General features: G+C 36.0%; 1 protein-coding gene across 7 annotated transcripts in view; it reads right to left on the reverse strand.

Annotated features, from left to right (window-relative positions):
* Nucleotides 1-2831: 2831 nt before the first annotated feature.
* The window catches only part of LOC123560802 (cytoplasmic dynein 2 intermediate chain 1-like), a 66159-nt gene continuing 44451 nt past the window's right edge, over nt 2832-24539 (reverse strand). For all 7 annotated transcript variants that reach the window (XM_053552814.1, XM_053552817.1, XM_053552816.1 and 4 more), the window contains 18 exons: nt 24203-24490; nt 23220-23331; nt 22777-22892; nt 22163-22283; nt 20283-20359; nt 19755-19831; nt 18897-19081; nt 18212-18284; nt 17350-17387; nt 16800-16864; nt 15934-16052; nt 13679-13766; nt 13042-13108; nt 12406-12464; nt 11830-11875; nt 10432-10609; nt 8573-8645; nt 2832-6286 (listed from right to left, as the gene is read on the reverse strand). In XM_053552814.1, the coding sequence (XP_053408789.1) occupies nt 6176-6286; nt 8573-8645; nt 10432-10609; nt 11830-11875; nt 12406-12464; nt 13042-13108; nt 13679-13766; nt 15934-16052; nt 16800-16864; nt 17350-17387; nt 18212-18284; nt 18897-19081; nt 19755-19831; nt 20283-20359; nt 22163-22283; nt 22777-22892; nt 23220-23331; nt 24203-24490 (1893 nt within the window). In that variant the 3' untranslated portion in view covers nt 2832-6175. The remainder of the gene's footprint in view (nt 6287-8572; nt 8646-10431; nt 10610-11829; nt 11876-12405; nt 12465-13041; nt 13109-13678; nt 13767-15933; nt 16053-16799; nt 16865-17349; nt 17388-18211; nt 18285-18896; nt 19082-19754; nt 19832-20282; nt 20360-22162; nt 22284-22776; nt 22893-23219; nt 23332-24202; nt 24491-24539) is intronic.

Genomic DNA, 24539 nt, shown 5'->3' on the forward strand with positions numbered 1-24539 from the left:
GTCAGAGAAGTGGCAAAAACATTAAATTTGATATATCAAGGACCATAACTCCGCTGAATATCATAGTATGATATAATGCCAATGATATGCACAACCAAGCTTTGCAATGATCACTCTTGTGAAGTTTGGCAAGGTGTGGGAGGAATTTTGTGGACAAACTGTTGCATACAGAAAGACGGATAGCACTCAATGTCTCCCCCTACTACATGTGGGAGACAAAATTAAATCCCTGTTGGGAATTTGCTTTATTTGCCTTATCTGTTTATTGGTAGCCCCATGTGGTTCTGGGACAATCTGTGTATGAAAAGAATTGGAACCACTGCCTTACTCTTGCATGATCGTAAGAGGCGACTGATGGGGTCTTAACACTTGGTTTTGCTGTAACTCTATGATTCCAGCATGTATGCAAATTTTTATTCCATACCTCATGTTTTTATTTCGTTGTAAATGAGATATGAAACCAAAATTTGTAGTCCTGTTTGGCGCCATATAACCAGTACTGTGTTGGTGCGCTGTAAAACCCAAATAAACTAGAAAATGCTTTTGTAAAAAAGCGCATGTCTCCCCCAATGCAAAGTCCTATAGGCAAGAAGTCAATAGGGGTCAGGAGCGAAAGTCAAAGAGACACTGATGGTTGGCTGCAATAGGGATCATCTACTTGGCATGTCCAGTCATCCCGCTAAATTTCAACACTCTTGGCCTAGTGGTTCTCAAGTCACTGTTCAGGCTCCTGTGACCTTGACCTTTGATCAAGTGACCTCAAAATAAATAGGGGTCATCTACTCTGCATGTCCAATCATCCTATTAAGTTTCAACATTGTAGGTCAAGTGGTTCTCAAGTTATTTCCAAAAAATGATTTTACATGAACAGGCCACTGTGACCTTGACCTTTAATTGACTGACCCCAAAATCAATAGGGGTCATCTACTCTGCACGTTCAATCATCCTATGAAGTTTCAACATTCTGGGTCAAGTGGTTCTCAAGTTATTGATCGGAACTGGTTATCAATGTTCAGGCCCCTGTGACCCTGACCTTTAACGGAGTGACCCCAAAAACAATAAGGGTCATTTACTCTGCATGAACAATCATCCTATGAAGTTTCAACATTCTGGGTCGAGAGGTTCTCAAGTTATTGATTGGAAATGGTTTTCCATGTTCAGGCCCCTGTGGCCTTGACCTTTAACAGAGTGACCCCAAAATCGTTAGGGGTCATCTACTCTGCATGACCAATCATCCTATGAAGTTTCATCATTCTGGGTCAAGTGGTTCTCAAGTTACTGACCGGAAATGGTTTTCAATGTGCAGGCCCCTGTGACCTTGACCTTTCACAGAGTGACCCCAAAATCGTTAGGGGTCATCTATTCTGCATGACCAATCATCCTATTAAGTTTCAACATTCTGGGTCAAGTGGTTCTCAAGTTACTGACCGGAAATGGTTTTCCATGTTCAGGCCCCTGTGACCTTGACCTTTAATGGAGTGACCCCAAAATCGATAGGGGTCATCTACTTTGCATGTACAATCATCCTATGAAGTTTCAACATTCTGGGTCAAGTGGTTCTCTAGTTATTGATCGGAAATGATTTTCCATGTTCAGGCCCGTGACCTTGACCTTTGATGGAGTGACCCCAAAATCAATAGGGGTCATCTACTCTTTATGACCAATCATCCTATGAAGTTTCAACATTCTGGGTCAAGTGGTTCTCTAGTTATTGATCGGAAATGGTTTTCAATGTTCAGGCCCCTGTGACCTTGATCTTTGACGGAGTGACCCCAAAATCAATAGGGGTCATCTACTCTTCATGACCAATCATCCTATGAAGTTTCAACATTCTGGGTCAAGTGGTTCTCTAGTTATTGATCGGAAATGGTTTTCAATGTTCAGGCCCCTGTGACCTTGACCTTTGACGGAGTGACCACAAAATCAATAGGGGTCATCTGCTCTTCATGACCAATCATCCTATGAAGTTTCAACGTTCTGGGTCAAGTGGTTCTCTAGTTATTGATCGGAAATGGTTTTCAATGTTCAGGCCCCTGTGACCTTGACCTTTGACAGAGTGACCCCAAAATAAATAGGGGTCATCTACTCTTCATGACCAATCATCGTATGAAGTTTCAACATTCTGGGTCAAGTGGTTCTCTAGTTATTGATCGGAAATGGTTTTCAATGTTCAGGCCCCTGTGAACTTGACCTTTGACAGAGTGACCCCAAAAACAATAGGGGTCGTCTACTCCAGCAGCCCTACAACCCTATAAAGTTTGAAGGTTCTAGGTCAAATGGTTCTCCAGTTATTGCTCGGAAATGAAGTGTGACGTACGGACGGACGGACGGACGGACAGGGCAAAAACAATATGTCTCCTGGGGGAGACATAATAAATGTTTATTGGTAGGATACCTGTCTTGACAGCAAAAATAGAACATAAGGGTTGCAAGTTTGATCCTAACTTGCAGCAAATGATTTTTTCCCCAACAATTTCATGGAAGGCAATATTATGTCCCACATCATTTGTCCCCACCTCCAATTCATGCACAGTTGTCACTGGCAGAAAACCAGTCAGCTCAAGTGCAGAATCCAGGAGCACCTATTTTAGCTGGATCAAAATTTTGCGAATTTGAATTAATGAGTATGTTAGCGAGGTTTTACATTCGCGCAGTTGTGAAAAGTTAATCTGTTTGTTTCTGGTTTTTAATAAGTCAGATGTACTTAAAAGTTATATCAATAGCTTCTTTTACCAGTTTTAGACTAATTAACTATAGAACAAATATTTATATTCTTTTGCACTAATGAACTAAATTTTTCATAATATATACAAAAAAACACCAACACCTACTCAGTTCACAATTTTTATTAGAAATGAAATAAATAGCATAAGGTAACAATAATCTAGTATAAGAAAAGGTATACAAATTCAGTATCTGCTAAATCGTGAATATTCTTTTTGCTACATGTATCATGAATTTTAAACACAATCATGTCTAAAACAACTCCAATCTTCTTAAAACTGATGTACACAGATGGACAATAGATCCAGCTCAAAACCCTAACTGAAAAACAACTTCTATCTAATATTTCATTTGAACAAAAAAAAAATTTGATATGCATTACATCAAATATAGATCTATAAATATGGACGGATTCATATCAGAGGAACTATCCCCTTCTAAAATGCAACAATATATGAAATAGGTACTTTAATATGAACAGACAACCTGGTATAATTAAATGATGTCACAAGATAATGTTGACAAAGATCCACAGACCTTCTGCAAGCAAATTGGACTGCATCCTCAAATAAAAGAATTCTATACCCCAAGCAATTTGAATTCACATCAGCGACAGGCAAGTGATTTACAAGCCAGCGACCTCAACCACCCGGCCACGGATGTCCCAGAAATCATAATGAAGATAGCTAATCAGAATTATTATTCAATAAACCTTTAAAAAAGTTCATTTATTCTTAAGTGATACAATTACAACAAACTCAATGAACAAAAAAAATCTCACAAACAAAAAATGATTCCAATTTTTCCAACAAACATTCATTCTTCAAAAATATTACATTCTATTGATGTCAACATTTAGGACTCGTCGACTAGCATTATAATATGTACTACATCAAAATATCACAGCAGTCAGTAATTTACATATTTCATGTATCAAAAGCTGAAATAAAATGTCACTACACACGGAATGCAAAAGATGTCAGTTTTCAGTTTACCACTTTATATGATAACAGCGAGCTTTTATATCGGTAGTTTGTATTTCTTATGGTGTACAACATTTTTCAATGCAATATGCTTTACGCTAGTAAAATAAATACATTAACTGATAAAGGCAGAAAATAATACTAAACATTTCTTTATACTTCAAACTTTCACAAATATATACAACTGAAACCTGGTATCTTTAACTTGCTTATCTTGAAATTCTGACAACCTCAAAGAAATTTTCAGGTCCCCTCCTATAAAGCACTTGTAAAAGGTATCATGTTAAACTTGAGTTTGAGCTATTATAATGTATAACTACTGGATTATCTCGAAGTAAAATGCTGTGTCCCCAGGAATTCGAGATTCCATGTTCCAAGTATGTATTCCATAAATTTCAATTTCTCATGAAGGCACCATTGTGATTCAAAAATGAAAGCTAGGTAAAGGAAAACTTGGATGTAGCAAAACTGGTAGGGACTAAAGGATTCTGACTCTTTTAGCAATGGTTCAATGAATCAGGATAAAAAACATTTCACTGCTAGTTGCAGAGTTAAGAAACTTGGAATGGGTACATGTTAACTATATAGACAGAATCGGATGCGGAAATATTTATTTGTTTTTGTTGGCTTTAAAGTTAAAACCTCACAATTATAGGTCATATAATATGGTGACTTTCCAGCTTTAAAAAGCCTTTTGATGGTGCAGGAAGACCCTAGGTGCCCCACAGTGCATTATTTCATTGCAAGCGGGCACCCAAGTAGAACCACAGACCTTCTGTATGCCAGCTGGATGGCTTCCTCACATAAAGAATTCAATGCCCCTATAAAGGCTCAAACCCACATCGGTGAGGGACAAGTGATCTAAGTCAGCAATCTTAACCAGTCGGCCACAGAGGCCCCATGAAATGTGTTTCTTATAACCTAAGCAATGTGTTCTTGATATCTGAGATTTCAATGAGTTTAATATAATGAAGTCTTACTGTACGTCTGTTAAATATACTAAATATTTTACTACCAATTAAGGAACAAATTTTCACTAGTCAAGCAAAGACCTATTATATAATTAACAATTATCACAGTTTTTACACATAAAAATAATAACATGGAATGATTTAAAGTTTTGTTCCCCATAACTTGTACTTCGAAAATAGATTTCCACGATTTTCTCTGTAAAAATATGGAGGAAATTTACTTGGGCAGTTTCACGGTGTTGGTGTATTTGAAGAAATCCCTTGTTTACATAAGTACTTAATTTCCAGTTTTATTGGTCAGTTCCAAAAGTAGAAGCCATAACTCTAATAACCTATGTATCTTATCAGCTGAAAGCTGAAATTTCTTAATCTAGACAATAAAGCATAAAGACATTTCTCAGTTTTGGAACTTTCTAAAATCCCATTTTCCTTTGTCGACTGTATGACCACAAAGTACCATATCAAGAATGACTGATATATTGTAAGAGTCTGTCTCTAGCTGTTCCTGAACTCTCAGTGATTTGGTAATGTTTTGCAATTTATAAAGAATGCTTATTACTATTAGAATCTTTGTAGGTAACTGCAGAGATAGTCCGTCTCTAGCTGTTCCGGAACTCTCAGTGATTTGGTAATGTTTTACCATTTATAAAGAATGCTTATTACTATCAGAATCTTTGTAGGTAACTGCCGAGATAGTCCGTCTCAAGCTGTTCCGGAACTCTCAGTGATTTGGTAATGTTTTGCCATTTATAAAGAATGCTTATTACTATCAGAATCTTTGTAGGTAACTGCCGAGATAGTCTGTCTCTAGCTGTTCCGTAACTCTCAGTGATTTGGTAATGTTTTACCATTTATAAAGAATGCTTATTACTATCAGAATCTTTGTAGGTAACTGCCGAGATAGTCCGTCTCAAGCTGTTCCGGAACTCTCAGTGATTTGGTAATGTTTTGCCATTTATAAAGAATGCTTATTACTATCAGAATCTTTGTAGGTAACTGCCGAGATAGTCTGTCTCTAGCTGTTCCGGAACTCTCAGTGATTTGGTAATGGTTTACTGTTTATAAAGAATGCTTATTACTATCAGAATCTTTGTAGGTAACTGCCGAGATAGTCTGTCTCTAGCTGTTCCGGAACTCTCAGTGATTTGGTAATGTTTTGCCATTTATAAAGAATGCTTATTACTATCAGAATCTTTGTAGGTAACTGCCGAGATAGTCTGTCTCTAGCTGTTCCGGAACTCTCAGTGATTTGGTAATGTTTTGCCATTTATAAAGAATGCTTATTACTATCAGAATCTTTGTAGGTAACTGCCGAGATAGTCCGTCTCAAGCTGTTCCGGAACTCTCAGTGATTTGGTAATGGTTTACTGTTTATAAAGAATGCTTATTACTATCAGAATCTTTGTAGGTAACTGCCGAGATAGTCCGTCTCAAGCTGTTCCGGAACTCTTACTGATTTGGTAATGTTTTACCATTTATAAAGAATGCTTATTACTATCAGAATCTTTGTAGGTAACTGCCGAGATAGTCCGTCTCAAGCTGTTCCGGAACTCTCAGTGATTTGGTAATGGTGTGAATCTCTGTTTTTCCATCTTCAAAACTAAACAGCTGAAGAGACAATATCACTATGTTATACATTATTCTCAAGAACTCTACTGATGGTAGTAGATGCTAATTAGAGTTAAAATAAACTAATTAGCTTCAAATTCATCTCTGAAATCCATACTATTATATACAGGTATTTTCCATTTTAATTTTCAGCATCTTTTAACAGCATAAAATGTTCAATGTTCAATTTTTACATAGTTCTATCACTTCCTAATTTTAGGATACTGTATTTAGCATAAAAGCAATATGCTCATGTAAAACTTTTGTAACATTTCTGTGAAAATTACTTCTATAAAATTATTTAGCAGAAATAGCTGAAAACCCCTTTCAAACTAGAAACTGCTTTTGTAAAAAAGAGCATGTCTCCCCCAATGCAAAGTCCTATAGGCAAGAAGTCAATAGGGGTCAGGAGCGAAAGTCAAAGAGACACTGATGGTTGGCTGCAATAGGGATCATCTACTTGGCATATCCAGTCATCCTGCTAAGTTTCAACACTCTAGGCCTAGTGGTTCTCAAGTCACTGTTCAGGCTCCTGTGACCTTGACCTTTGATCAAGTGACCCCAAAATTTATAGGGGTCATCTACTCTGCATGTCCAATCATCCTATTAAGTTTCAACATTCTAGGTCAAGTGGTTCTCAAGTTATTTTCCGGAAATGATTTTACATGACCAGACCCCTGTGACCTTGACCTTTAATAGACTGACCCAAAAATCAATAGGGGTCATCTACTCTGCATGTTCAATCATCCTATGAAGTTTCAATATTTTGGGTCAAGTGGTTCTCAAGTTATTGATCGAAAATTGTTTTCCCTGTTCAGGCTCCTGTGACCTTGACCTTTAACAAAGTGACCCCAAAATCGATAGGGGTCATCTACTCTGCATGTTCAATCATCCTATGAAGTTTCAACATTCTGGGTCAAGAGGTTCTCAAGTTATTGATCGGAAACGGTTATCATTGTTCAGGCCCCTGTGACCTTGACCTTTAACGGAGTGACCCCAAAAACAAATAGGGGTCATTTACTCTGCAGGAACAATCATCCTATAAAGTTTCAACATTCTGGGTCGAGAGGTTCTCAAAGTTATTTATCGGAAATGGTTTTTGATGTTCAGGCCCCTGTGACCTTGACCTTTACAGAATGACCCCAAAATCGATAGGGGTCATCTACTCTGCATGACCAATCATCCCACTAAGTTTCAACATTCTGGATCAAGTGGTTCTCAAGTTACTGACCGGAAATGGTTTTCGATGTACAGGCCCCTGTGACCTTGACTTTCAACAGAGTGACCCCAAAATCCATAGGGGTCATCTACTGTGCATGACCAATCATCCTATGAAGTTTCAACATTCTGGGTCAAGTCGTTCTCGAGTTATTGATCGGAAATGGTTTTCCATGTTCAGGCCCCTGTGACCTTGACCTTCGACGGAGTGACCCCAAAATCAATAGGGGTCATCTACTGTGCATGATCAATCATCCTATGAAGTTTCAACATTCTGGGTCAAGTCGTTCTCGAGTTATTGATCGGAAATGGTTTTCCATGTTCAGGCCCCTGTGACCTTGACCTTTGACGGAGTGACCCCAAAAACAATAGGGGTCATCTACGGTGCATGACCAATCATCTTATGAAGTTTCAACATTCTGGGTCAAGTCGTTCTCGAGTTATTGATCGGAAATGGTTTTCCATGTTCAGGCCCCTGTGACCTTGACCTTTCGACAGAGTGACCCCAAAAACAATAGAGGTCGTCTCCTCCATAAGCCCTACCAACCTATGAAGTTTGAAGGTTCTAGGTCAAATGGTTCTCCAGTTATTGCTCGGAAATGAAGTGTGACGTACATATGGACGGACAGGGCAAAAACAATATGTCTCCCCCAGAGGGGGGTGGGGGAGACATAATAATCTGTGATTCAAAAAGTCCTTTCTTTATATACAGACATGATTCATTTTTTTTGTTTTATTTCTGTGTTGTTCCCCCCCCCCCCCCCCCCCTCAAAAAAGTAAAAAAAAAATGTGTCTTTGTTACCTGACAACAGTAAGCACAATATTATATAACTGATAACCCTATACAACAATGTACATGAACAATCTATTTTTGTGTGATATGTCTTTAAAGCCACTTTTTTTCCACAAGTATTTCAGTTACTGGGATATAAATACTGTTCTTGCATATACTATGTAAGTATCCCTTTCTAGTGTTAACCTGTTCTCCAAAAATTCTTGTGAATCAAACAAACCTTTTTCTTGTAAGAATAACATATTATATTCAAACAAACAACAAAAAAATCATACCATTTGTGCATCTTTTCCAGAAGATCCAAGACCATCTGGGCGCTGGACAGTTGTTAGAGAAAAACTCGTTATTCTGAAATTTATACACACAATGATTCTTTAGAGAGACATATAAATAGAGTTAGAAATGCTTCCAATAATGCACTCATTTTTGCTTGTTTCTTTGCAAATATGAATAATTAAACGTAATTTTTCTTGATTGCTAAATAATGGTGGTCAGTCAGTTGTCAACTAAACCAGAACATATGTAGTGCCGCTGGCAAATAATGAGTACACAGCCCCATACATGTGATACGTCCCTGATTGTCCGGGATTGTCCCGGAAATTACATACTCGTCCCGGTGTCCCGGACAGTCTTAAAATGTCCCGGAAAAATAAAAATACAGGAACAAATAAAAGCAATCCCCCCAAAAACTTGTTTTTGTCTATAATTTGTTAAATTTTACACAATAAACAGTCCCCGTTGTCACATTGTTTATTCCTAATCACTTTCATGCCCTCGAGCGGGCGAGCGGGACACGTGTTGATTAAGCCTGCTTTGATCACGCGACGATCTTTTGATGACACTGATTAAGTTACAGTCAGTTATTATGATGACCCTGATTAAGAACTGACAGGATTATGCAATCAATAACTGTTTTATGATAGTTAAATTAGGAACAATAGTCGTAAATCTCTTTGTTTTTAGCACGTTGGCGGTAAAGCTACATGTAGCCTTTATGGAAGAGATTATTGAAAAGGGTCAATTAAACGATAATTATTTTAAAAGGTTGTAATTATTTAAGATCTAGATCGATTGTCACACATATTTTAAATTAAAATGCTGGATGCCTTTGCCGACCGACCCATGAAAATTGACCCGACTCCAAATATTTTATATTGTCGATTTTATCTACAAGATTTATTTTATTCCTTTAAGGATTCATTTAATTATTAGATAAATGTTTAAGCTTTAGAATGATACCAAATTAGCTAGAATCTAAATCACGATGACCAGGTTGATTCTTCGTATATAGTAAGTCTCCTAATTCTGTTCACCTCGGGAACGCAATAAATTCACGTGCCGAACTATAGATGTATTACCCGTATACATGTATTTACCTCCCTTAGAAAGCTAGACGACATTTGCCGCAAATTAATACAAGCGAGTGAACAATGTTTAGTCTCGGGAAACTACATGTATATTATGATATTTTTGCATGAAAGAGATGAATACCAATGTCACGGTGTATGTCCCGGACAAAAGGTAAAAATCCCGGAAATTTTAACTCAGAATCCCGGAAACGTTATGAAAAATTATGGCATGTATGACACAGCCCAAACAAAAATCTACAAATATTGAAAGACATCAATGGACTTTTTAGAATTTTTTTGTATTTCCAAGTTTGTTCCTATCAAAGCTTACTCACAGTTGCCATCTGGTAACCTATGTGGGCGATTCCTCCTGAACACTGTTAGTGATATCTAGTTGCAGGAGAGTGCAATAAACAGAACATGCTAGTTTCCCTGGTTCTTTAACATCCTAGGTGTAAAGCATCCATATAAGGGCCCTTATCTAATGTAAGTAATTTTCAGCTGCATGAGAGGGGGCTCAAACTCATGACCCCTGGTTTCGTAGTCAGACAGTGTTACCACTGGGCTACTTCATCTGCTCTACATAGTGTATATTTCTCCTGAGTTCTGGGGTAAAAGATTATAAAGCCAAGATTGGATCCAGTCCCAAAACTACAGCACTCTGACTGGTTGTTTTTGTGAACAATTTTGAAACTGACCAATAATCAAGTTGCGTTTTCAGACTGGTGTTATAACACTGCAGCCTGGCATGTAGAAATGCACTCATCCTTATAACTTTTACTTACCTTTCTTTTGATATTGTTTCGATATATTTAGGTTGAACATCTCCCTCCAAAAGATCAAACACATATAGAGTAGATGTAACATCAAGCACGTAAAACACACACGGTCTGCTCCGCGACCATCTTATACACTGCACTGCTTGACCTTTAGTTATAGTAGGCCAGGTTATCAGAGGATTCTCTGTAAAGTAAAAAAACAAACTGCATCTAATAACTGAGCTAAACTAGAAGATGCTTTTGTAGAAAAGCACATGTCTCCCCCAAAGCACAGTAGTAATAGGCAAGAAGTCAATAGGGGACAAGAGCCAAAATCAAAGAGACACTGATGGTTGGCTTACTGACTGAAATGCAATAAGGATCATAAGGATCATCTACTTGGCATGTCCAATCATCCCATGAAGTTTCAATGTTCTGGGTCAAGTGGTTCTCAAGATATGGATTGGAAACAGTTTTCCATGTTCAGGTCGCTGTGACATTGAGCTTAGACCGAGTGACCCCAAAATCAATAGGGGTCATCTACTCTGTATGTCCAATCATCCTATGAAGTTTCAACACTCTTGGTCAAGTGGTTCTCATGTTACTGATCGGAAATGTTTTCCATGTTCAGGCCCCTGTGATACATACCTTTAATTGAGCGACTTAAAAAACAATAGGGGTCATCTACTCCATAAGCAATATCACGCTATGAAGTTTGAAGGTTCTAGGTCAAATGGTTCTCCACTTATTGATTGGAAATGAAGTGTGACAGACGGACAGGGCAAAAACAATATGTCTACCTCATTGTCTTATCTATAGCATTATCTTTTTAATTTCAAAACAGAAAATTCAAACTTTAACTTGAAGCAGGAGTATAAAATTTTCACTGATGCATTAAAACATAGAACATGTGAGGTTGTATGTAGATGAGCAAAATGTTTAACTTTATCCAGGGTTTCAAGCAGTTTGAATACACAAAAGTATAAAGATTTGCTTTGGTTTTTGTTGGGTTTAACATCACACCGACACAATTACAGATCATATGGCAATTTTCAAGCTTTTCATGGAGGAGAAAGACCCCTGTTGCCCCTCCAGGCATTATTTCATCACCAGCAGGCACCCTTTTAGAACCACCAACCTTCCGCTGGCTCGTTTCCTCACATGAAGAATTCTATGTCCACCGGGAAGCTTGAATCCACACTGGTGAGGGGCAATCAATCTTAAGCTGGTGACCTTAACCGATTGGCCAAGGAGCCCCTAAAAAGTATAAAAATGGCCTTGGACCTCATGAATGACTCAAGCATCCTTTGCCATCCATGCTCATGCAAGTGTATCACTGTTGATAAGTGGATATTTGTCACCATTCTTTCTATTATAGCAAGAAATAAGACACACTTAAAATAGATTAAATAACAACAAAATTACCTGATTTTGTGTGGTAAAGTGAAAATGTTCCATCTGAGCAACCAGTCTATAAACAGAAAATTTCTCAAAATCTTCAGCAAGAACAAAAATTCTTAGAAAAAAAAATCTTTGTCAAATATAATGCAGTTATAGCTCTTATACTGATATCATTCCCTAGGTTAAGTATGTTACCAAATTCATACTTATGCTAAAATATACAGAATCTCTATTTTGGCTGGGCTATCAGGACAGGAAAATCACCTTAAAAATACCCCAAGCAAAAAATATAATCTATATGAAGGACTCACTGAGCATAAATAAGGGTATATGATCAGATGTTAACGTTCTGACCAAATCCATTGCTCGCCCAAAATCTGACTATCCATCTTTAACATCATGACAAATTGAACAGAACAGACCCTTAAGAATGCTTATGTTACCAAATAATTTCTCCTCCCTGAACCAGATCATCTATAAAATAAAACTTAACTACCTACAAAATACATCTCTAAACATCATTATGACTAAAAAACAACAACACAAAATTTTTTTACCAATACAGAAAATGATCCTGGATACTTTCATTCAGATACTTACTAGAAAACAAGGCTGATCAAATGGTGAAAAATCAATAGAAACAACATCAACAATGGTATCTGAAATTAAGAAAACAAAATACTTATATTTCTGGTATTACACATATAATTCAATGGATTAAAGCTACTTGATCATAGATGGTATGAAAAATTGAAATGTTTGGATTTTTACTTGCAGTCTAACAATATATTTAAGGAAAACTGTGGACCATTTGTAGGATTAAAGTTTGAGAGATCTTCATTATAAGTAAAATTATAAAATTTTCACCAAAGACTTCAGGTGGGGAAGTTGTCAAGTATTTTATGAGGTAGAAGTTAGTACTGGTATGAAATTTAAGGAACTAAATTATCATAATAATACAGTTTAACGATCCATAAAGATTGCTGAAAAACTAAATCATTTTGTGCAAGATGATTCTTAAATCTTTCGATGGCACCAGCAGTTGTGGATCAGGCAAAACAAGGCCAGACATGTTTCAACTAACTTATGTGACTAGTAAGATCGTAACATGACCTTTATGAATTTATTAGAACTACATATGAATTAAATGGATATTTAGTACTGAGGCATTTCTAATGGGTTCACTTACATGTTTCAAGATAAAAATGCAATAATATGATGTTAAGTAAGACCTACCTATCACAGGAGAATGAGCACGGGGAAAGGTTCTCTTTCCAAACCTTATTCCATGTAAAATACAACCCTGGAAATAAACAACACACTAGTCGTTATTTACCAAAATTCATGGCCAATGCATAATAGCAAACATTTATGAGTATCATTTTCCATGGACTTTTTCTATCATAAAAGTATTTTGTTATTTCAAGTGTGTTAGGCAGCCATGTTTTTGACAAATCGTGACAGATTGAACACCTCTTGTAGATGTTCACTAAATTATAAATGAACATGCCTTCAAAAATTGTGCTGACATCTGACCAGAAGATTCATAAGAGACGATTTTCAAAATTTTCAAGAAAACCTGCTCCTCACCCAATAAACATTTCCACAAGACTATCATAAAATCAAATCAGTGATTATGGCGATGTCACTGAAGATTTTCATATTTTATGAACCACTTGAATATCTTTGATAGATACCACCCAAGGAAGATCCATGACAACCTTTAAAAACGTTCACCATCTGGAGGAAATGGTATTTATATTAAGTGTAAATTAACATAATGTGCGATGAATGCATGCTTGCCATGAGCATATCATGCTCTGTTTAGGTAAAAGCATAATTTGGATAGCAATATCTACTAAGTGATACTTACAGAATCTGTGGCTACATAGAAATGATTGGGATCACTAGGCATCAGTGACATATCTAATGCTCGTAATCCTGACTGTAACCTTGTATCTCTGAAAACAAACAAAAGCAAAAATGATGATACACTGCCATCTATTTAAGATGATGAAAAAAGGATTGTCACATCTCAATGGAATAAGCAAACCTCTGGCAAGCAATTAAGAAAAACTAAAAGTTTTATTACATGACATCAGAAACTAATTTTCACACTTTCTTTTATTCATTTATAATTTGAAATTTATAATTTTCAAATTATTGCCTTATTATCCCAGTAAACATGTTGAGTATAAACTAGTCAAATACCACAGGCTATGGACAGGCAATTTATATAGGCAGTCCAGGATTTTTTTTTTTACTGAAGTGAAAAATATACATTGGCTTATTCTATTTTAGCTAAAAAAAAAAACCCTATATATACCAATCTTTTTTAAAAATATTCATAGTAAGCTACAAAATATTCACAACTCAGATACATTTTGCATTTCATAAAATATTATAAGGGAGTCTTCACTTCTTATATTTGTCACAAGAAAAAATCAATCACATAAATTATGTACACTATTACTTGTTTCTCAATTTCAAATATTCAAGAATCAATCTTTGCATATTTTAACTAAATACATATACATGCACTGAATCATTCCTCCATGCAAATATGGTCTACACTGTGCTGAGAAATGAATTTCAGTTGTAAAGAAGAGTAGGCAAAAAAAATAAAAATATGCACACTGTAAAGACAAAAATTTATAATACAAGTTGTACAGTTTGTGTTTGCAATAAAATCAAGGGTATCAACTGTCAAATTTCTCCAATTTCACTGAAATGGTTGTAATTTTGATTTTTATTTCCAAAAATTCCAATGCACCAGTCACCTTAAGCATAATTCTAAAATGTTCTGTTTTGTTGGGTTTAACATTGCAAAACACAATTATAAGTCATATGGCAACCAGCTTTGATGGGTGGAGGAAGACCCCAGGTGCCTCTCCGTGCATTATTTCATCACGAGCGGGCACCTGGGTAGAACCACCGACCTTCCGCAAGCCAGCTAGATGGCTTCCTCACATGAAGAATTCAACACACCGAGTAAAGTTCGAACTATTTCTAGTAACATATACAATATGAAGTTATATCACTATAAATGACACTTTTTGTGCACTGGTACATATTTATTTAAATAAAATACTGTGAAATAATTTACTTTTGTTTTTTGGGATTCTGGACAAATCTCAGCTGTTACCCTTTTCATTCTATTACTACTAAAACAAAATCATAACTTACAATGCCTCAGAAAAACTGTCAGATATCAAAAAGTCAACAATCAAGACCAATTTAATAGGTGCTTTTATTGATATGGCTACTTAATTCTACACTGAATAGTTATTTTCTAGTCTTGAAGTCAAGTGTTAAGTTTAAGGTAATTCTGCATGTTTTTTTCTGAATTGCCCACAATAAAACCTAGGTCCAAATATGTCATGAATAAATGACAATTCTTGTGTCAACTACTGAAACCAATAGAACAAAATTATTTGTAGGCGAAAAAAATCCATATAATGTAATAAAGTCAGTCTAAAATATTTTGGGTTCTCTTTAATCATAGGCAAATATCTAAAAACAAATTGGCACATAGGCCCATACATTTGTTATAGTAAGACAGAAAATAGGTAAATTTACAACTGTATGAAGTTTTTATGGCACAGAACTTGGAAGTTGAAGTTCAAATACAGCAAATTCCTTTAATTTTATCAGCACCAAATTTCTTGGTTTGGGCCAAAATGGCTATTTCCAGGGGATATGAATTCTTGGACTTCAAATTTTGAACATACAATGAATGGGATTTTTACATGTCCACTGACATTTAATTTTGTGTATTTATTCAACCACTAAATCCACATTTTTTTATATTTTGTTTTGTTGGGTTTAATGTCATACCAACAGTGGAAGAAGACCCCAGGTGCCACTCAGTGCATTATTTCATCACAAACTGGCACCTGGTAAGAACTACCAACCTTCTGTAAGCCAGCTAAATGGCTTCCTCACATAAAGAATTCAACTACCCAAGTAAGGCTCAAATCCTCATCTGTGAGGGGCAAGTGAATCAAAGTCAGCAACCTTAACCCCTCAGCCATGGAGGCCCCTGTACAAAAATTAGTCCCCCACAGATATTAGTAAATTTACAGTTTTGGATTTAATTTCACATTAAATTAATTGATAGGTTCTTACTTGGACGGATTGCTCATAGTAAGTGAAGAACTTTTGAGCAATTTAACACCAGCCCCTGGCGCAAGACCCAGATCATTTTCTGACCCTGCTATTTCTGGTATGCCTATCTCAGCCACAACCTAAAATATAAAATAGCACTGACAATAAGGTAGAAGAATGAATCTGTTGTTTTCTTGTTTTCATTTTTAAACAGACTTTATCTGTATACTTACCTTTCGTTGGGTAAAGCATCAACCTTGATACAGTTAAAGGTCATATGGCGATTTTCCAGCTATTGCTGGTGGAGGAAAACCCAAAAACCCACTCTCGGCATAATTTCATCATGTACAGGCACCTGGGTAGAACCACTGACCTTCTGTAAGCCAGTTAGATGACTTCTTCACATTAAAGAAATCTGAATGCTATGTCCCATACTAGGTTTCAAACCTGTAGCAGTAACGGGTGTTTCAAAGTCAGCAACCTTAACCATTCGGCCATGATAAGTGTTGTGAAATGAAAAAAATTTGGCTTTCTTTATGTTTTAGTACTTATATCAAACTAATTGATATTATTTAGAGTTCTGATATTTAATATATTTGCACTGTTTTGATGTTCTTCTGGAAATTCTTATTCCCAAACCCTTTATAGAGTTTTTTAGGAAATCCTTAAGTTACTCTTGTCCTGTAATCTGGAATTCAACACCAGCATACATACAGAACTCAGACCCACTTGAAATATTCAAAAGATCATACATTCAGTGAAAGCACTATGGAAGCACAGTGAACCATTTGTTGCACTTTATCGCTATATTCTATGTCCTTTGAAGTGCCCTTTTGTCACAAAGTTTTAAAATAAGGGGAAAAGTGACAAAACAAAACTTCACATACCCAGAAATGTAAAACAGCACTTTCTTCAGTTGAGACTAGCTGGAAAGACAACCCAGAAGATGTATCTGGAAAGAAAAACAGTAATAAACATTAATTTCTATTTTTAGTATCAGTGTCTGTAATCTGAAAACTGATATTTTTGGAGACAAATTCCTTATTTGTAACTCTTTCAACTAATGTATGGCGGACAGCACAAGCTTAACTTAGTTCATCCCTAATTGCAAGGAAGTTTCTAAGAATATTTTAAGTCTAAGTTTAAAACTAGTGTAAGCTGCATTCACTGAAGGTACATGAGCTATCTTGACACTGAAAGTAATGGAACCAAAAATAAATTAATTTAATCAGCTGTAGTCTCTTTTCACTATCTAACTTTTTATTCACAAAACCTGACAATCAAACAAATGAAGGATTCTGACAATTATTTTCTGACAACGAGGCTGACAAAAAGAATTAACAAACCTTTCTGTTAAAGAAAATAAACCAAAGCAATAAATCTACCACAGATACAATATGTTTAAGTATAGAATTAAATTATGACCAAATATCATACCTTCTGATGCTTTGGACTGTGCCCCATCTGTCTTTGACCTGCAAAAAGTTTGTTTCTTTCATTTGGTAACTGACACAAACACTATCTAGTTCATATTAAGGAAGATTCTAGGTGCCCCTCTAAATATTTCTTTTAAGATACAGGTGGTACCCATGCAGATGTCACACTGACAAAATTATAGGCGATATGATGACTTTCCAGCTTTTGATTGTGGAGGAAAACCTTGTGTGCTTCTCTGAACATTATATATGGGTAGAACCACTGACATTCCACAAACAAGCTGAAGAGATTCCCAACATATAGAGGATATTTGTTTGTTTCAGTGTAAGATTTAAATAGCTTTCACTAATGAACACCAGATGCAGTATCTTCACGACTGGCACAGCCACTCGTGAAAACGTAAGATATGGTGTTTATGAATGAAAAATATTTTTATCTAACATGTAAAACAGTCAAATTTTCTTCCATATTATAGTTTCTTACCACCAGATACATTTCACTCTTAATATTTTGATAATTCACTGAAAAACATGTGATAAAAAGAATTCTCAATCCTGTACTGGGTTTTGAACCCAAAGAGATGAAGGGCATTTGGAATCACACTCTGACAACAAAAAAGGTCCCACAAAGCAGAAATATACTGCATTACAATTTGGTAATTTCATTCAATTTTAAGGCTTACACAATCCTTTATAAGAGTCACAGTAAAATTGTCAAACATATACAGATTCCTATAAAACTTCAATTATATTCTATAGAAACTAAAAAGAGCAAAAAGCACAATGTACTGCATATGATTTCTGGGAAAACCCAAAGTAAGGGATTACTTTGCTTCAATAAAAAGAGCTGTTATACTACTCACGTATCTATGTAAGAATATATTGGAAGGATTGAGGAGACAGGACTATGGTGATTTTCTTCTTTCAAGACACATGCTGAAATAAAAACAACATACTTAAGAAAAACATTTATTCTCTTGTATTATGAGCTTTTCAATGTTCTATACATCCAGTTCAGTAGTTAACTTAAACGTTTGACAAACATATGTAATGATGTTATTAAGTAATAATTTTTTATTGTTAAAGCATGTGAAGGGATAAATTCTGCCTATCTCAAAAACATTTTCAAGTCCTGTCCATATGCACAAAATATCATTTTAAGTCGAATATCCATTATATAAATGCTTGATCCCTTGGAATTCAAGATATCGAGTGTTAACTGTAGTTTGCAAGACAATTTTTTTTTTCAACAGACCTAATGCATGGCTGACAGTAAGAGGACTACTATGCGCCCATCCCTCTACAATTTAACCTTCACCCTGCTAAATCTTTAAAGTGGACTAGTCCATCATTCAATTTGGGCAATACCATTATTATTCAAAGGTGTTCACTGAAATTTTACTAACCGAATAGCGAACAGTGCAGACCATGATCAGCCTGCATGGATGTACAGGCTGATCTTGGTCTGCATTGGTCGCAAAGGCAGAATTACTTGCTGCCAGCAGGCTAAAGGCTAAGCTTCCTTTGCTAGGGTACAAACAGACTTACCTGTATCATATGTAGGATATCTGAGAGAGTAAGACTCATCGTTGACAAAGGTTGGTTGATGTATTGACATTGGTTCCCTCAGGTCCCACATAGCAATGGAACCGTCCACCATGCCCGCAAAGACTAGCGACGGTTTAACGGGACTAAAACAACAGCACCTTGGCTGACTGCTACACACTAAAATCCTGAAAACAATTTATATCAATATCTCTTAACCATTTCCTTGCTAAATTTCTATAATGAACTTGTCCATCTTCCAATTTGAACAGTACCATTAACTGTTAAAGGGCTCGGGGTGCTTACCAAAAAGATACTGGCTGAATAGCAAACAGTGCAGATCATGATCAGACTGCACAGATGTGCAGGCTGATCATGGTCTACACTGGTCGCAAAGGCAGAACCAAACATGTCCAGCATGATAAGGGTTAACAGTCTGTTTTATCTGTCTATAAGAAAAACCGAACCAGAAACTGAACATTTTTAGAATTAGGCTCTATGACTTTAACACACCTAAGCCAGAAAATATCTACAATGTAACTAAATGCTATTTTTTCTAAAATATGTTCTATATGACTAAAGGTAAACAGCAATTTAAAGATTTGTCACTTTTATTAAGCTATCCAATGTTTATCTTTCATTAAATATGTAAATTAAATGTGTACGTAGGGCTATATTCACAATTAAATGTCATGCAATAATAGGCATTAGTTTATTGGTATACATATTTATGCTGTGTTTCCCTAGATATGTACTGTACAAGTGGAAAAGATCCTGACATTGAAATGTTCCCGAATTTCACTAATTCATGGAATTCGTATTAACAGCACTATAATCTGAACAAATAAAAAGAAATCTTACTTCTGTGGGAAGCTTGGCTCATTTGTATTCCAAACACAAATTATACCCCTCTTAGAGACTGGATTTTCTTCAGATATCTGAAAAGCATCATAATACAGCACTGACACAGAAAAACAAAAGAAATGGTCAACCTTCAAAACTTAAAGCTAGTTTGTTTTTTTCTCAATGAAAAGAAGTTTTAACAACAAACAGATGTACATAGCTCAAGGTTTGCAGAACACTAGTAAGAAAATAACAGATAAGGTGCTTCTGAATAATCTGATCCGAGCTGCTTTTGCTTCATGAATCTCCTTTTTTCAAACAGTGATCATATGTATGAAGTTTCATTGGAATCCTGTTAAAAGTGTAAAAACAATTTTGCATCACTGTTTTTTTTTTGCTATAGACTGACTAATTACATTATCACAAAATAACTCGCATATACCTCTTTCAAATTATGCGGTGGCCAAAATAAAATAACTATAGATGTCAGAATAAATTCAACCCCAACAAAACATTACGGTTCCGGTAAATAATGAAAGCTCTTACCTGAGGTGGTGGGCTATATACAGTGAGTAACAGATTTGGCTGTACAGGTGAGAAGTGTGAAAATATCACATGTCGATCTGAAATACAACATTCAATAGCTAGTACGCAGGTAAAATAGGTGTAGTGACATCAACAGGATTCAATATTTACATTCACACAAGGGGAGAGCATTAAGAAAATCTCCATTTACAGGAAGTTCAATATAATATTCAAAATGAAAATCTGGCTTTGAAAAATAACCAAACCTAAAACAGGTTTAGTTTTAAATAACTGTAAACAAGAGTGCCAGAATGTCACAATATACGCCCGTCACAGCAAATTTCTTTACTCTAGCTGCTGTATTGCAAATGAATTTTAATTTTGTGGTTGTTTAGTAATCATTGTAAGTCTTTTGTTTTCCTAAGTCCACAAAAAAAATTCCTTACCAGGTAGAGAGACCTTAAAATACACCTAAAATTTGAAAGTAACATCTATGTTGTACCACAGAAAAGTGGTCTTGGTTTTTCCCTATGGTCAATTATAAAAAAGTTACAATATAAGTTATTTATAGTAACAACTAAGGGAAGTAAATCTTAAAAAAAAAAAAAAAAAAAAAAAAAAAAAATCCAAAAAAAAAATTGTAAGTCCACACAAAAGTCTTCACCAGGTAGAGATTGGTCAAAATACACCTCAAAATTGGATGTAGCATGCATGTTGTACTACAGAAAAGTGGTCTCGATTTTTCCCTATGACTAGTAATGAAGAAGTTACAATATAAGCTATTTATAGTAAAAACAAAGGGAAGTAATTCTAAAGAAAGGAACTGTGCATGACACTTTCTCTCATGATGGTGTATAATTGTGCCAAGTTACATCAAAATCCCTCTATGCATGAAGAAGAAATGCTTCGGACAAAGTCATTCTTGTATCTGACCTTTGGCCTCTAAGTGTGACCTTGACCTTTGACCTAGGGACCTGGTTCTTGGGCATGACACTCCGTCTCGTGGTGGTGAACATTTTTGCAAAGTTATATCAAAATCCCTCTATGCATGAAGAAGAAATGCTCCGGACAAGGTTTTCATTCTTGTATCCTTTGACCTCTAAGTGTGACCTTGACCTTAGACCTAGGGACCTGGTTCTTGCGCATGACACTCCGCCTCATGGTGGTGAACATTTGTGCCAAGTTATATCAAAATCCCTCCAAGCATGAAGAAGATATGCTCCGGACAAAGTTTTCTTTCTTGTATCGTTTGACCTCTAAGTGTGACCTTGACCTTAGACCTAGGGACCTGGTTCTTGCGCATGAGACTCCGTCTCATGATGATGAACAATTGTGCCAACTTTCATCAAAATCCCTCCATGCATGAAAAAGATATGCTCCGGACAAAGTCATTCTTGAATTTGACCTTTGACCGGACAAAGTTCTCTTTCTTGTATCGTTTGACCTCTAAGTGTGACCTTGACCTTAGACCTAGGGACCTGGTTTTTGCGCATGACACTCCGTCTCATGATGGTGAACAACTGTGCCAAGTTTCATCGAAATCCCTTCATGCATGTAGAAGATATGCTCCGGACAAAGTCTTTGGACGCCGCCCGCCCGCCATCCCGCCCGCCAGGGGCGTTCCCATAATACGTCTCGTTTTTCAAACGGGCGTATAAAAACAAATGTTCAATACATGTATTATTTGTGTTCATGATTTAATAAACTTCCCCAGATGTATTACTCCTGTTGAATCAGATTACTTTTTGTCTTTTAAAGGCAGCCTACAGTCAATAATTAAGAATAACATGTATAACGTGTCAAGAGTCAATTTTTTCATCTTTTGTTTGCATGCCTTGTGTTTTACTCATTGAGCTAACTGGACAGGCAACAAACAAACAGTTTTAGTACAGACTACCTACCCTGAAGTATAGGTAACACTTCAAGCCGTGTGTATCCCTCACTCACATTGATATGTGTCTGACTTTGACTTTTAGACCCTGTTTCTTCCTCTTTGCCCTCTTCCAGCAGTATGGCAATCACCTGCAATCAAACAAATTGTGATTTAAAAGTTTTTTTCTTAACAACTATCTGCAAAAACTGACCAATGAACAGTTCTATACAGACATTTTTTGAAAAAGTGAATTTTAACTTTCAACATTAACCTTTAGCATGCTAAATAAATTGTTGTCTGCTGGAAATGTCGTCTGCTAAAACTGTAAAGTTCATTCAATTTGCTCCAAAATTGGAAGAAATATTGTCAGAGTAGCAAACAGCTTGGAACCTGATCAGACGCCGATTTAATCGGCGTCTGATCTGGTTCCAAGCTGTTTGCAAAGGCTGTTAAATTCGCCTGCAGCAGGCTAAGGGTTAATATCTCAGATGCTGATCTCTCCCTTATTTTGGGACTTATTCAGCCAGCCAAGAGCTTTTTTGTTAGATTTACTACGAGATACTGACCTGCCCTGCCTTTTCATGAAATTTATTCCGCCTTTCAAGATTAAAATCTCTATTATATTTACTTTAAGACACTGACCTGTCCTGCCTTCTCCAGGAACCTATTCAGCCTGCTGAGATCTTGTTCTCTGTTGTATTTACTCTGAGATTCTTCTTCTGCATCTGCATCCTCTATATCTTTCTCTCCATCTCCCCCTATACAAATGAAAAAAAATTATACTGACAATAAGGGTATAGTATTGGATCTTGTCACTAGTCACAAGAGAAGTTTCCTGGGCCAAAACTGGGTCATGTGAGTTTCTGTATTCTGATTCAGTAAACTTCATCTTACTGACCAGAACTTTCAATTCCTCACAGGAAGTTTTTGGTTCACAATTCATTTGTTTGAAGTGACCTTTGCCAAATACGACCAGCACCAGAGACTAGCCTACTAGAGCCCAATGTAAACTGACCATTCTATTTACAACAGCCATTTATTGTGTGTATACTGGTGTCTTTGAAAAGTATTTTTCGTAGTCTTACTTCCACATCCGTTGAAGTCCTCTGGTGGATGCTGTGTCCATTTCTGTCTGGCATCTATCTCCTCCGTCTGTATATCTCTATCAATGTTATCATCATTTGTTTGTACATAAGCCTGCAAGCAGTAAGGAACAGTACAATTAAAGACTATTATTTAAAGATATTACTCGTAAAGATGAAATAGTTTTAAAAAATTTACAAAAATTGTACATTCTTAAAAATGTCGTGTAAGCTTTGATAAAGCATGCTGTAAGATTTTATTTTTGTGTAATTAAAGCTTAAATTCATTCCATGCTATCATCATATATATATTTTTGTCAAAAGAAATCAGAAAATTTCATTTTATTTAAACTATAATAGGACTCTTAAGTACAGATCAGAATTTACATTCTAGTCATCATTAATAGTGTATATTCTTAACATTGAATGATGAAATCTGGAACAAGGCTTAAACTATGCAATAAAATTTCATGCTATCTAAAGAAGCACTTTTATAAGCTTACAGGCAATTAATGTAATATCGTTTCTTTTCTCGGGCACCAAATTTTGTTATTGCTTTTTATCAATATAGCTATTTCATAGGGATATGAATTTGCAGATTTCTGAAAATCCAGGAAAATTAGTCCCATATGAAAGTTTATGATTTCACAGTAAATGTTTTTCCTTGTATTCCTGCATAGCTTTTAAATTATAAAATTACACCAACATCAAGCATATTTTACTTACATCTGATAATTGCCATTTACTTCTATTAAAATCATTTTCATACAGAAACTGAGTGACAACCTTGTAACAACTTCACAACAAAAGAGCTATTATGTAGTGATATTAATTAAATTTTGTAAATTTTAAATTTGAAAGATAAAGCTTGGCACCTGATTTCATTCGTTGAGATTTATTATCGTGTTAGGCACAACCATGATATTGACAAAAAAATAGCTCCTCAAAATATTACTGATTTCAATAAAAATCTCAATCTATCTTACCTGTCTGGTATCAGAACTTCCAAATGCTCTGATGTACAGGTCATATTCATTGACTGGAGGTAGATCCAGGATGTCGAAGCTGGCATAATCCAACTCCAACATTTTCAGAAGGTCTTTTCCGCGCTGCATCGTTTTACTTGCAGTTTTACGACTGACTGCTCGTTGTTTTGCCGAGACAAAATTGATAGCGGTACGAGGTCTATCCATGCGGGGTTGGTAAGTTTTCTGGTAGCCGTCGTCACTGTCTTCATCTCTGTCCGAGTCTCCATGACCCCGCTCCCTACCATACTGTTTAATAAAAGATTCAGAGCAAATTTAGGAAACAGAATGCACTGCA

This window comes from Mercenaria mercenaria, chromosome 10, assembly GCF_021730395.1.
Source record: "Mercenaria mercenaria strain notata chromosome 10, MADL_Memer_1, whole genome shotgun sequence".
NCBI lineage: Eukaryota > Metazoa > Mollusca > Bivalvia > Venerida > Veneridae > Mercenaria > Mercenaria mercenaria.